Here is a 13,165-nt window from a genome sequence, read left to right as displayed (position 1 = left end):
ATTTAATGGGTCGGTGCTGCTTTTTCACAATGTTCCTAGCTCTTGGGGACTGCTAATGAAATTTAACATTATATTACTGTCAAATAGATATTTTGTTATACGATCTCATATATCTATATATGTTAAATAGATCGATCTGGTCTATATATAAAGTGAAAATAATATTTTTGAAATATAAAAATAATATTTTTTTTTATGGATCAGATCGAAGATTTATCTCACAAAATTGAAATTTGAGACAAGAAAAATCTATGACATGCAATTCAATGAATACAATTAAATTATTATCATGGTGCTTAATTAGGTACAAGGATTTTGCCAACAGTTTGTAAATTAAATATTAATCTTAGACCATATTTTAATTAAAAAAAACAAAATGTTTGAAGTTTACAAAAAAATATGTTATAATCTCAATCCTCGAGGCAGATCCATAAATTTAATCTACGGGAAGTTGCGATTTATTATATTTTTTTATCTTGTACTCATCAGTTCAGTGCTTTCTACTAAATTTGATTCCTATGCATTCTGCCTAAAGCTCTTCCCACGTTATCGCCCACCACAAATGAAAATTTTGAAGATCTTGAAAATTCAATTGTTATAAAGAACATAATATTATGCAAAACAAATATTCACATATAATAACTTGAAAGGAAAGTATATTTATTTATTTATTTATTTATTGTACTCTACATATACTAAAATACTTCTTTTTTTGTATTATTATCTCACTAGCTAAATTTAAATATCTTTAAATGTTGGAACCAAATACACTGTGGAATTTGAATATACCATATCAAAGAGCAGTACATTCGGTTATAGGCGGCGGAATACACATATATATAATTTTGTTATATTGTTCATCAATCATGTCAACCTCTTTTCATTTTCACGTATCATACAACGCATCACCAATCATAAACTACAACTCTTATTTTGCATGGGATGGAATTTATTTCAGATAATAATCAATAAATAATAAATCTGGAGAATATTATAATTATGCGAGAAATTCATCTCAAATTTAAAAGTAAAGTAAAAAAAATATTGATGAGTTTCATATAATTTAGTTTGTATTCATGTGTTTGCGTGAACATCTTGTTTAAAAAATAGAATCACCTTTAAATAAAATCACGTCATGATAAACAAAGGATAAATTGGTTAAATAACTTTGATCAACTCTTTTTTAAGAAAATGATCTTGAGAGGAGGTTATTTTCTTAAAAAAAAATACACTTGAGGAGGTCATTTTCTTTAAAAAAAAAAGTTGATCGGGGTTAAAAAATAAAATATCCTGATAAACAAAATACTATTTCTACATATTTACCTTTTTTTTTCTTTACTCAAAATGAAAAAGAAATAAATAAACTGTTGTATTATTCATAGAAATATTCATTTCCCGTCCTAGATAAGGGTTGCTTGCTTGCGTGCGAGATGGGGATATACTAAAGCAAGTTTTATTTTACATGGCATCAATTATTTTATAGTACTATTTGGTTTTACATAACGGATGGAATTGAAATTAGGTTCATTTGATTGTTTAGACAACCACTCGTTTAATTTGTATATATAAATGTAAATTATTATGTAATAATGATTATGATGAATTTGAAATCTACTGAAGATGAATGTCATTTCAAATTAATCATTCAAATCATTCTCTGAGTAAAATTCATTCTTTCAAATCAAATTGTTTCATCAAAGCGCAACTTTTACGTATTCGGATGCAATTCATCAAACAAAGACCAGTTTTTTTTCTTTCTTTTTTTTAAAATAATAATAGTTGTAGCATCCTGTTTAGGGAAAGCATAAAATTAGTTTTCTGCCATTCATAAAAGTGAAATACAAAGTGAGGAAGAAAACAAGAAATAAAAGAATAAATGGTAAGAAGCATAAAAGTAAATAAAAAGAGGATAAATGATAAGAAGAATTTAATTTTTTGGTTGGCAGCGAATGTGGTGCTGGAGAAGTTGAAGAGACTGTTAACGAACTGAATCTCCAAATTCCTAAATTATATATTTCTTTCTTTTTTTTTTTTTTGAAACTTATATATTTCTTTCTTCAATAATAGAAATATAATTTCCGTAATAAATTTATTTCTTAATATTAATTTTTCTTTGTTATATGATTTTGAATATTTAAATATAGTTTTATCTTTCTAGATAATGTGATAATTAATATAAAAATTATGTTAAGATTTATGTGATATGATATCTTTGTTTAAAAAGAGTTTGTTTCTAACAAAATTCTTTTTTGTATTGTGTAGGTTTCCTTGTTGATAAACCATATGGCTATAAATAAGATGATTCATCTCAGGCAAAAGAGAGGGAGATTTACGCAGAAGCACATGCATACTATTGTACACTTGCACGACTTAAACTTTAGAGAAAATAATCTACAAGGTTGTTGCTGATCGAAAAGTGTTGAATCTACATGTTGCCGTGATTGTTGGAGACATCTGCAGACAACAACTACGAAAAAGTTGGCTGAAGATTTGATTTTGTTGCTCAAGTTTTGGCATCGTGTTTTTCTTCTTTATATACTGTTTTAATGTGGTTCTTTGTTTTAAGAAGCATTTTATTTTCTCAACGTGTTGAGGAAATTGGTTTTTGATTAAAATCATTAGTGATAGTTTTTGTGTAAATTCGTTGGTTTCTAGTTATTATTTTTGACCTGAGGCACCGCGCAAGTATTTATACTTGTGCAAAATTTATTCTGTTATTTACTTAAAGTTAATTTGTGTTCTAAACTTATAAATTCCGCCGCATGTTGTCTGAAATGTTGTAACATTTCACATAAACACTTAATTCTGATAAACACAAATTTACGATCATATACTGTCTTACTTGTTTTACTGTTAAACAAAATAAACCCCACACCTTACATTTCTTATTTCGAATCATCGAGATTTGAATTCATAGTAAAATATTGTTTGAAAATTACAAATTGATTTGAATGATAAAACATTAATTGACTACAATTTTTTTATTTCATCCTAACATTTGTCCATCATACGAGTCAAACAATGTTGCGACCATTTAGCAAAGATTTATTAGCATGTCCTAAAAGATAATATTATATGATATTTTTGTTACACGTTAAACAAACGTTAGATAAATTATTTTTGTATATAATATGCACTGATTGATTACTAATAAAAATATTTAAAATACACAGAATCACGTATTTTTTTACCATTATTGAACAAAATATTCGATTGTCCACGAAAGAAATAAATCCCAATCCCAAACATAAATATACACGAGATTTATAGGTATTTGTAGAAAGAAGAACGAACTAGATTATAAAAATTAGGTTACTTGCAGATATTGTAAAAGCCAAAAAAAGATATGCCCGATTCTCTGCGTAAGGTTGACGTTACAGTTAAAGTTATTTGGACAAGCTACTATTTTGAATAGTCGAATGATTAAACATGGGTTTCTTTTTTAAAAAATAAAATTTATAAATCAAGAATATAATCATTCTTAAAATTTATATATGACAAAAGGCAGAGTTTCTAAATTTCAAACTTTTAGCAGAAGCTTATATTATCGCAAACAGTCCTCACGTAGAAACCGGAATATCCACTGGACTGAAGATGTCATTTTTATAGGGAAAGAGATATAACAACATTTTCACGAGGTTTCTTTTCGTTTTAAATAATGTAATATTTTAAACATAGTTTGGTACACATGATAGGATAAACATGTGATATATAATATAAAGATAAATTAAGGATAAATAAGATGTATGATATTATATTTAATGTTTGGTATGATTTTAATAAGAGTGATTAAATTTATATATTAGATTGTAATGACAAATTAACCTTATCATAATAAATTTTATAATTTCAAAGTTGTTGCTTGAGTTCATATTTCTTAACTGTTCATGCGCCGACAGTGTTTGCATGATTTATTTATTTTTACCTAATTTTATATATTACATAATACGATAATTAAGCCCTTGATTTTGTGAGTCAAGTCAAATATCAATTTTTAAGGCTAATCGAGTGATACTAATAATTTTATTGAGATTTATAAAAATCATTTATATAATTGTTTCGAGTTCATTTATATAATTATCATATTATATAATAAATAAAAATATTTATTTGATTTTAATTTCTACCTATTAGCAGAGATTTATAAAAATAATTTATATAATTATCATCTAGTGATACTAATTTAGAACTTGATCATATATAAGATTTTTATATATTTATGACAATTAAGTCATTTGTGGTGTTTTTTATCATTAAATTAAAATTATCACACTTGATAGAGGGGACATTTTATCCTTCTAAAAAATTATTTATCAAGGGATCATGGGCTTTTTAAAATGATACCAAACGTGGGATAAAGAGGATTATTTATCAATCCCCTCTTATCCCATATACCAAACTATGCCTTAATCTCTAAAAAAAAAATTATGTACATGGATCAGTTTAATAAGTGCGGGCGCGCGCGCGCACACACATATATATATCATGATTTTTTAATTTATAGTTATTAAATTGTATGCATTAAATTATCCAAATTGGAAAAATAATGAATGCACTAAAATGTTCATTATATTTCATCTCATAAAGGCCACATAATGTGTAGTAATAAACCATATTTGTTAGAATGCGCGTGCATGTTTAGATGTTGCAGTGTTTCCCCTAAATCAATCACTTTAGATGAATATCTCAAGTAGACATGCCAAAACGAACAGGGAAACTTGCACTCTTGAGCCAGCTCTCACCCTGTAAAAACGGACCAACAGTAAACTTCATGGCGTCTTCCTTCTTGATAACTTTGTAGCCTGGCCATTTAACTCTTCCTGATGTATTCGAACCGGCGCCCTTGTTGTTAAACTCCGCATAATAAAGGGTCTTGAGCGCGAAATCTCCATTCCACTCCATCCATCCTTCAGGTTGAATCAAATCGCCAATCTCCGATTCCATAATAACCGTCCTCGAGTATTCTTTCCAGGGCCTGCCAAGATAGCTCTTGAATTTCGCCTTCTCGGGCTTGAGCTTTTCGTCCGCCAGGATACGACAGTTTTGGAGTACAATCCCTGTTGTTTGCCTCTTATCTAGCCTGCCTTGAGCTGTGACAATGTTTTGCTGGTTTTCCATCGGTTTTCTGACGTAGATCATGCAGTTTTGGAAAATAGAGGCTGCGTCACCGAATATGAAATCCACGGTCCCGGTGATGTAGCAGCTTCGGTAAAATTGTCTGTGTGTTTGAGCATATAAGGTGTCCTGGAATCCTTCCATTCGGCAGTTGATGAAAATCGAACGATCAGCTTGAACTCTTAAAGCCACTGCTTGGTGTTTTTCGGGACCTGCGGTGTTCCTGAATCCAATGGATTGGGCCATAAATCCTTCCCCTAGAGCAGCTGTAAATTAATGAAGAAATTTGACGAGATTAATTTTTTTGGACCCTGATTTATACCGTTGTAAAATGATTCTTGCTGATTAAAATACCAAAAGTAGCAGTCTGAAAAGTTGGTACTCCGTCTACAAAATTCTTGCTTCCGGTGATAATGCTCTTTTGAGATCCATCGCCATACATTGTGACATTTACCATTTCCTTGGTGACGACCACGTTTTCTTGGTAGATACCTTCTTTAACATAAATCACATAACTGCATTTTCAAGGAAATTGGAAACTATTTATGATATATAAGGCATTTGAATATAGCAAAAAAACAAAGAAAAATACACGAAAGCATACCGTCCGGTATATTCCTGAGGAATTGCGTTCAGTGCTGCAGAAATGGTCGTAAAGTTTCCACTGCCATCTTTTGCCACTGTCAAGTTGGGAGTAATTTTTGCAGTGTCATCTTTCAACATTCTTTGATGATCCTGATTGATCCAGGATAGGAATCCCTCATCATGCACAGTTAATAAATGTCGTTTCACATCAGGAACTTGGAACATCGAAGAAATAGAGGACAATTGAGATACAATAGCAAGAGCATTGCTGCCAAGTTCCTTTGATATCTTCAAAAAGTTCTGAAACTTAGCCTTTTCATCCCCCTCAGGAAATCCATCGATACACGTTTGCTGATACGACAGAACGGCACTCAACCAGTTGTTAAGGTCAGGCGTCCTAGATGATAACTTAGTCAAATCTTTCCCTTCAATGATTGATATTGAGCTATTCAGTTCCCCCTTTGCATCATTTAGGAGCACTAAACAATCATCAAATGCTGCCTTTTTAAAAGGGTCGTTGAATTTGAGACTCGAGGCTTTTTTTATAACTTTATCAATCTCCTCCGAGGCAACAGCAAACGAGGCTTTTAAGATATCTTTAGGCTGGATAGTGGCATTGTTCTTGACTGCTTTTAAAAGGCTATTTTCGCATGTTTGCTTGTAATCCGTCCCTTCACAGGCTGATTTTACGGCCTTTTCAGCCATGGTAACTTGTTTTGGAGAAGAAGGGGTTCCGTGATTTTGGTTCGAACTTGAATCTTGATTTCTCTCGTACATAACAGCACACACAGCAGCAGCAGCCAAGAGAAGCACACCAACGCTTGAAGCAATGGCAATGGTAATTCTCCTCCTAATCTTTTGCTGTCTCTCTTGTTTCCTGCGTTGCGAAATCTGATCAAAATCTTGGAATGCCATTTTTCAGGTACAGAATTTCTCTGCCTTGGCTACATACAATTCAATAAGCCAAGGCAGGATTTTGTTGTTATTAATGCGTTTAATAGTGAATGTTTTAAAATTTTCCCGATGTTTTTGTTGGATTGTTTTTTTGTGGGATATGAACGATACGCCATAGAAGTGTGATGCTCAGGCAATTGAGATCTGGATTAGAGAGATTTCAGGATATTTCAATAAAAATTGTTCAGTTCTGTTTTTGGTTAACACAATGAATGATGGATAAAGTTCTCTCTCTAAATACACTTTATCTTTTGTTTGCGTATGATTATGAGCCTCTAATTCGTGCATACAGATATAATGCTTCTATTTTGGCTCAAATCTTACGTGCAAGAACAATAGAATATATAGATATATAGTATACAAATATTACTGCTTCATATTTAAGGAACCTTAACGAAAGTTCGATAAATTGACCACTTCGATCTATCATAGCTCACCTCGACTCGTATAGTTCGAACTGAAATGTATTAAGCTCAAGTATTATCTAAAATACTATTTTATTCTGAATTTATTATAATTTACATATTTAATGATTAATCTTTGCATAATACGTCAAACTCGAGCGGTTTGATGCTTGAGAAAAACGAGTTGTAGAGCTCGAATTACTTGAAAACTATTGAAGTCAAGCTCAATCTCGAAAATATATATTTTCCAGTCTGAACTTAACTCGTATGTATCATGAGACATAAAAAAAAATTCAAGCACCAACAAGATGTGGATAGTATACGTGCCAAATGGACTACAAATACTTAGAGTATATTTGTCTGCAACTATATATTAACTTAATACATTTATGATCTCTCTCTCCAACACAACCAAAATTTTTAACATCAGACCCCTAGACCGGATGTATACCTCACCCCGGTCGAAGGCAGCCAGGTATTTCCCAGTAGAAACTGAGACACCGTGAAATTATTGGGCTGACTCGAGTCGTTAAAAATATGGTAACCGGGCCATTTAACCCGAGCCCCTAAACCGGACCCCGGTCCATAGTTCATATACTCACCGTAGTACAAACTATTCAGGGCAAAATCCCCATTCCATTCAAGCCATCCCTCCGGCTTAATGGCTTCGCTAATATAAGATTGCATGATAACTGTTCGCGAATATAATTTCCACGGTCGGCCTAGGTAGGTCGAGGTCGAGTTTAACGAGTTTAGGACATCTCCTTCGGCAGATATATTACAAAATTGGATCGAAATTCCCGTGTTCTCGACCGGTTCCTTCCGGCCTTGGGCCGTGATGGTGTTCTTTTGATTCGGGAGGCCTTTCCTGGCCCGGATTATAGAGTTCTGAATGACAATTGTGGCATCTCCGAAGATGAAATCTACTGTACCGGTGATCTGACAGTCTCGGTAGAACTGCCTTTGAGTATGAGCGTACAATGTGTCTTGATATCCCCTGATACCGCAGCGGTACAATACTGAGAGGTCGGAATCGGACCTGAAGGCCACCGCTTGGTGCTTCTCCGGGCCGGCGGTGTTCTGGAATGTTATGTCCCGTGCTATAAATCTCTGTCCTTTCACAGCTGCATTAATCATACCATGAAACATGAAATTAGAAAATAGTGGCCAAAACTTAATGCAAAATTGAATGCTTCTAGTTGGTTTCAATCTTTATGCATGATAGATGAACGTCATTTACATAAAAAAATAAAAATAAAAATACACAGAAAATTTTTAAAGTCACCCACGGCGGTAATTAGCAACAGATGATTGGTTCATCTAACCTAATTTTTAACATCATTTAAAATAATTATTTTTTTATGACATGAAAACATGTCATCGTTACTATTCGGTGCATGCTATGTGAACACATGAACTAAAACAATAACTTGCAAACTATGTTATTGAGATAAACCACTATGGAAAAGTCTTGCATGACAAACTCGTCCAAAAAAGTATTAGTAGGGATAATCGAACTTTTAATTGTCGGTCAAACGCACGCTTACTTCCTCAATTCAGATACTTCTTAAACAACATTTTAAATAATTATTGTGCTAGCTCCAACCTCAACTCCGGCTCGTATGGCTCGTGGGTCCATAATATAATGTTTTCCAATCAAATTATGAAAAGAAATACTGAGTATTGGTCTCTAGAATCAGACATGATCGCAGTACATTAAATGCACAAATTGTAACATACGTGCCGAGGGACATATATATCACATCCCGTAGATGTCAATGCTACCGATCTTTTTTCAAGATATTTAATAATTTGTTATATAGCCCGGTACGTCATTAAATGGTACATGTAACTAAACAAGTTCAAATTCCTACCAATAAAACTTAAAATTCCACCTCGCATTAAATGGAGCAAATAATTATAGCTTAAGAAAATCGAACCCCATTGGGGACCCCGATATGTTGTGCATGAGTCAAACCATTTTGTTTTTATAAAAAATACCATGACTTCATGCAATATTTACAAATTAACATATACTATAAGTTTATAAAATCAAACAAAATGTATAGGATAAAGAAATATATTCTTACCAAATGTAGCAGAGTGATACGTTGTCCATCCATCAATAAAGTTGTGATTACCGGTGATAACAGTAACATCGATGCCATCTCCGATTATCATTACGTTCCATTTCTTCTTACTGATCTCCACATACTCATTATAAACACCTTTCTTGATGTATATCACGTATCTCTTTGTACTATATTCAGGTGCTGCAGCAACAGCATCCTTGATGGTCACGAAATTCCCGGTCCCATCGGCGGCAACCACCGCATCAGCCCCGGCACCATTGGCTGTTTGGAGGAGTTTACGGTCATGGGATTTGACCCAAGATGGGAATGATTGATCGATGGCTCTAAGTTTCCTTCGGCCGCCACCAGGACTTCTGCCACCGGCGTTGCTACCTTTAGGCGGAGAGTTGGGGGTTGGCTTCACCGTTGAAAGAATGTCATATACTAGCGACGTAACTTGGTCGAGGCTTCCAGCGACTAGATTTTTTACAATTCCATTAGTGCCATCAAACCCTTCTCGGCAAGTTTCTTGATTTGTCATGGCTCCGCTCAACCATGTTTTCATGTCAGCACCCAAGTTTCCAGTGGCATTACCCTTGCCTGCATGGTTTTTAATTATAATTACTTTTATACAGAGAGTAATTAAATATATATTTGTAAATGTTAGATCGATAATTCCTAGGATGGTAAACTTGCATTTGTCTTTAGCTATTCCCTAATTAATAGAACAGAGTGTATAAATGCATGGCACATTAAATCTGAACCATTAATACAAAATAAATGAAAAAATTTCAAGCTAGCCGCCGACAACACTTCCCTAGCTAGCTAATCAATCAATTTTCTTGGTTTATAATGTCTTCTCCTAGCTTCCTATGAAATTTTATAATTAATATCAATACATTTAAAAATTTCTCTCATTATTTTTTGATGTCGTAATTATTTTGCTTAAAAAAATAATTAAATGGACCCGGTTTTAAAAAAAGGCTTTACCCGGCTGTTGACATGTATCCCACGTAACATCAATATAATTCATTAATTGTGTTGTTTTAATTTGCGTCTTTTAGATTGAAGCAAGCTCCAATATGTTTTCTGGTACTTTATGATGATCTTTTAAACAACATTGGCCAGTTGTAAATAAATAAAATAACAAGAGAGTTGAAGATGGTTACTATTTGGGTTTTCAGAAGCGGAAAGGGTCCAGCTCAGCTGATCCAAAGAAAAGTCCATCAAGTCCTGGCAATCGGAGACGGCAATGGACAGCCGGAAATCACCGAATGTACCGGCGAAATCCGACAAAATGGATGTCACCTGCCGAATCAAGTCGATCGCAAACGTCACCGAACTCGCGATCTCCGACGCCGGAACGTAAAACAGCTCCGACTCCACGTGATCCGACCTCCCAAAACCAGCTAAAGTACATAGAGTCACCACAAACAAAATCTTGGACAAAGCCGCAGTTTTCATTTGCATATGGTGCAGCAAGTTAAGTTATACGAATGCGAGCGTGCGTGATTAAGCATGAACCAATGGAGTGGCGGAGGCGATGCTTGAAGGGAGGAAACGAGATTCAAGGATCAAACTTGAGTGGAAGTGAAGAAGGAGAGTGGCATTAAATAAGGGTTGATCATGATTCATGGGGTTCGATTAGAATCGCCATTTGTTTATGATTATAGCTAGTAGTGCGTGAGGTGGGGGGCTAGTGGTTGGGAGCATTAAAGGACGGAGTTTAATTTTCATTTTGAATCGGCTTTCTTCCACAAGTATATACAAAAATATATAATCGTAAGTTAAATTTAATTATACTTTAAAAAATCAAGGATCATTTTTTAACCTTGAATTGTAAGTTTTAACCAATTAATTCTTCATGTCATCTTTAATGTATTATTCCAATGATAAAACACAAAAGTTTATAATCATTATATTCGATACACTCTTAAGATAATGTCCTAACGACAACATCTCATTTTCATTTTCCGAATATCTAACCTATAGATTCTATACAACATAAAACATAGCATCGTCCACGTCTGGTCGAATATTTGGATGGTTCCTATACCATATTTTGGCTTCGAGATTTAATTTTTAATATGTATGTTGAGACCATGTTATGGGGGATGCATGGACTGGGCAGTGTCGGTGCCAAGTGGGACACAGTTTCGGTTTGGGACGGACTTCTGAGTTTTACAATTAAAGGATTTATATTTTACTTTTTGCAAAATAGATATCGCAATCTCCTTAAAATTTTTTTTTTTTTTGAAAAAGCGTGTCATTTACAAATGGAATTTGAATTTGAAAAAGAAAAATATAGTTATTCTTTTCTTATTATTCTTATTTTATTTTAAAAAAAAATTGACCATAGTTATGTGACGGTGATCTACTCTTAAAATAAATTAGAATAAGGACAACAGAGTTATATTATTCAAAACCCAATAATTATAAAATTTTAAAATACAAAACGCACGAAATATTTTTTATTTAAATAATCTGTTCTGAGATACATATTTATCACATGCATCCAAGTTTATGTAAACATAATATTTCGCTTCTAGGACCTGTGTTAGCCAACATATATAGCTCGAATCATGGCTTTGGAATTGCTGACCTTTTTCTTTTTCTTTTTCTTTTTCTTTTTCTTTCTCCTGTATTTATAGCATCTCTTTTTATTTTACTTTAGACATGTTAACCAAAAGATTCCGTTATGCTTGCCACATGATTTAGATTGCCTTTTTAAAATTAATAAAAAAAAATGTTCATCAACAAACTTGTTTTAATAATAGAATAGTGATATTAAGCCTCCGTTTGGACAAATATTATAAAAATTTCGACTGAAATTATAGAATTAAAGCAATAAATGCCGTATTATTACGTATCACTAATTAATTAAACTAATTAAAAGAAATAGAGCGGACAAAGAATCACATGCATGCAACGCGGAATCATGAAAAAGGTCTCTTTTACGAACTGAACATCAAAGGCTACGAGGGCCCAAAAAACGCGTTTTGCATCTTTTTCTTCGGGTAAAATAGAAGCAGTCGTGTTCATCCAATATAATGACGCTTTCGATCGAACGTATATAAATTTGTTTTCCAGAAAATCATGAAGATAATAGTAATTAAAAATTCTTTTATTCAAAAACTTATAATAATTACATAGTGAGGTACTAGGCGTATAAAAGATTATAATAAATAAACTGCTTTCACGTATTATCCTTTTCATATATAGCTAGAGTGAAAAATAATATTTTTAACATAAAAAATAATAGTTTTTATATATCAAATCGAGTATGAGATCTTTTACACAAAATTGATAGGTGAGACATTCTTCTATGAATTTATATATATATAGACACACACAACACCACTCACAGTCATGTGGTGCACAAATAATTAAACATAACGTTAGATATTAATGATTATTACTAAATAAACTTGATAGTATACACACACGTACATAAATTAATGAAATGGGTGGAAAGATATATATGGTGTAGGAGATGATTTAATTTAAAACGACCGAGTCAATACCAAATTCTGGGAATGCATTAAATTTTGCTTACGCCTGTTGATCCCACACGATCCTTTTCAACCTTCAATTCCTAAATTTTTTTGTGGAATCGTTTTTTAATTTTCAAATTTGCTTTCGTTTATGTGTTTGGATGGACGGGTTTGAGTGGATTTAATTTCAAATCCACATCTAAAATCAATTGTGTCAATTGTTTCAAAATTAGAATGAATGATTTGAAATATCTTATATTAGATAAGTAAATTTTGTGGATATTTTGCGTAAAAATGTTTTAATATATCATATGGCAGATGGAGTTGGCAAACTTCCAAAAACAATTTCGATATTTTTTTATTGTTCCCAAAAATTTTTTTGGCCGTAGGGGTTCTTTTCGTTTTAAATTTTGAATAATAAAGCGATGTCGAAAATTTTAAATAGGTTTGTAGAAAATTGTAACTAATATGGTCTCTTAAGATATTCACTATATATGTGTGTGTGTGTGTGTGTTTTTTTTTTTTTTTAGGAGCACTTGTT

The 13,165-nt window shown here is 32.6% G+C and overlaps 2 protein-coding genes across 2 annotated transcripts; both read right to left on the bottom strand.

Annotated features, from left to right (window-relative positions):
- Window positions 1-4,617: 4,617 nt before the first annotated feature.
- LOC140958754 (putative pectinesterase/pectinesterase inhibitor 45) lies at window positions 4,618-6,813 on the bottom strand. Its single transcript, XM_073416318.1, has 3 exons — window positions 5,720-6,813; window positions 5,470-5,630; window positions 4,618-5,381 (listed from the first exon to the last, which is right to left on the bottom strand). Exons 1-3 carry the CDS (start codon window positions 6,613-6,615, stop codon window positions 4,687-4,689), a joined length of 1,752 nt encoding a protein of 583 aa, XP_073272419.1. The 5' UTR covers window positions 6,616-6,813; the 3' UTR covers window positions 4,618-4,686.
- Window positions 6,814-7,378: 565 nt separating this feature from the next.
- LOC140959646 (pectinesterase/pectinesterase inhibitor PPE8B-like) lies at window positions 7,379-10,817 on the bottom strand. Its single transcript, XM_073417576.1, has 3 exons — window positions 10,300-10,817; window positions 9,149-9,730; window positions 7,379-8,182 (listed from the first exon to the last, which is right to left on the bottom strand). The coding sequence occupies exons 1-3, from the start codon at window positions 10,598-10,600 to the stop codon at window positions 7,485-7,487; spliced, it is 1,581 nt and encodes a 526-aa protein (XP_073273677.1). The 5' UTR covers window positions 10,601-10,817; the 3' UTR covers window positions 7,379-7,484.
- Window positions 10,818-13,165: the final 2,348 nt, after the last annotated feature.

Source organism: Primulina huaijiensis, chromosome 15 (genome assembly GCF_012295235.1).
Source record: "Primulina huaijiensis isolate GDHJ02 chromosome 15, ASM1229523v2, whole genome shotgun sequence".
Lineage (NCBI taxonomy): Eukaryota > Viridiplantae > Streptophyta > Magnoliopsida > Lamiales > Gesneriaceae > Primulina > Primulina huaijiensis.
The sequence above is the reverse complement of the archived record's forward strand: the minus strand, read 5'-3'. Positions and strand labels throughout refer to the sequence as shown.

Coding starts and splice junctions, on each gene's coding strand:
- LOC140958754 (XM_073416318.1), bottom strand. CDS start 6,615: ATGGCATTCCAAGATTTTGATCAGATTTCGCAACGCAGGAAACAAGAG. Junction 5,631..5,719: donor CCTCAGGAATATACCGGACG/GTATGCTTTCGT, acceptor TTGAAAATGCAG/TTATGTGATTTATGTTAAAG. Junction 5,382..5,469: donor TTTTCAGACTGCTACTTTTG/GTATTTTAATCA, acceptor ATTAATTTACAG/CTGCTCTAGGGGAAGGATTT.
- LOC140959646 (XM_073417576.1), bottom strand. CDS start 10,600: ATGCAAATGAAAACTGCGGCTTTGTCCAAGATTTTGTTTGTGGTGACT. Junction 9,731..10,299: donor CGCTTCTGAAAACCCAAATA/GTAACCATCTTC, acceptor AAAACCATGCAG/GCAAGGGTAATGCCACTGGA. Junction 8,183..9,148: donor GTATCACTCTGCTACATTTG/GTAAGAATATAT, acceptor TGATTAATGCAG/CTGTGAAAGGACAGAGATTT.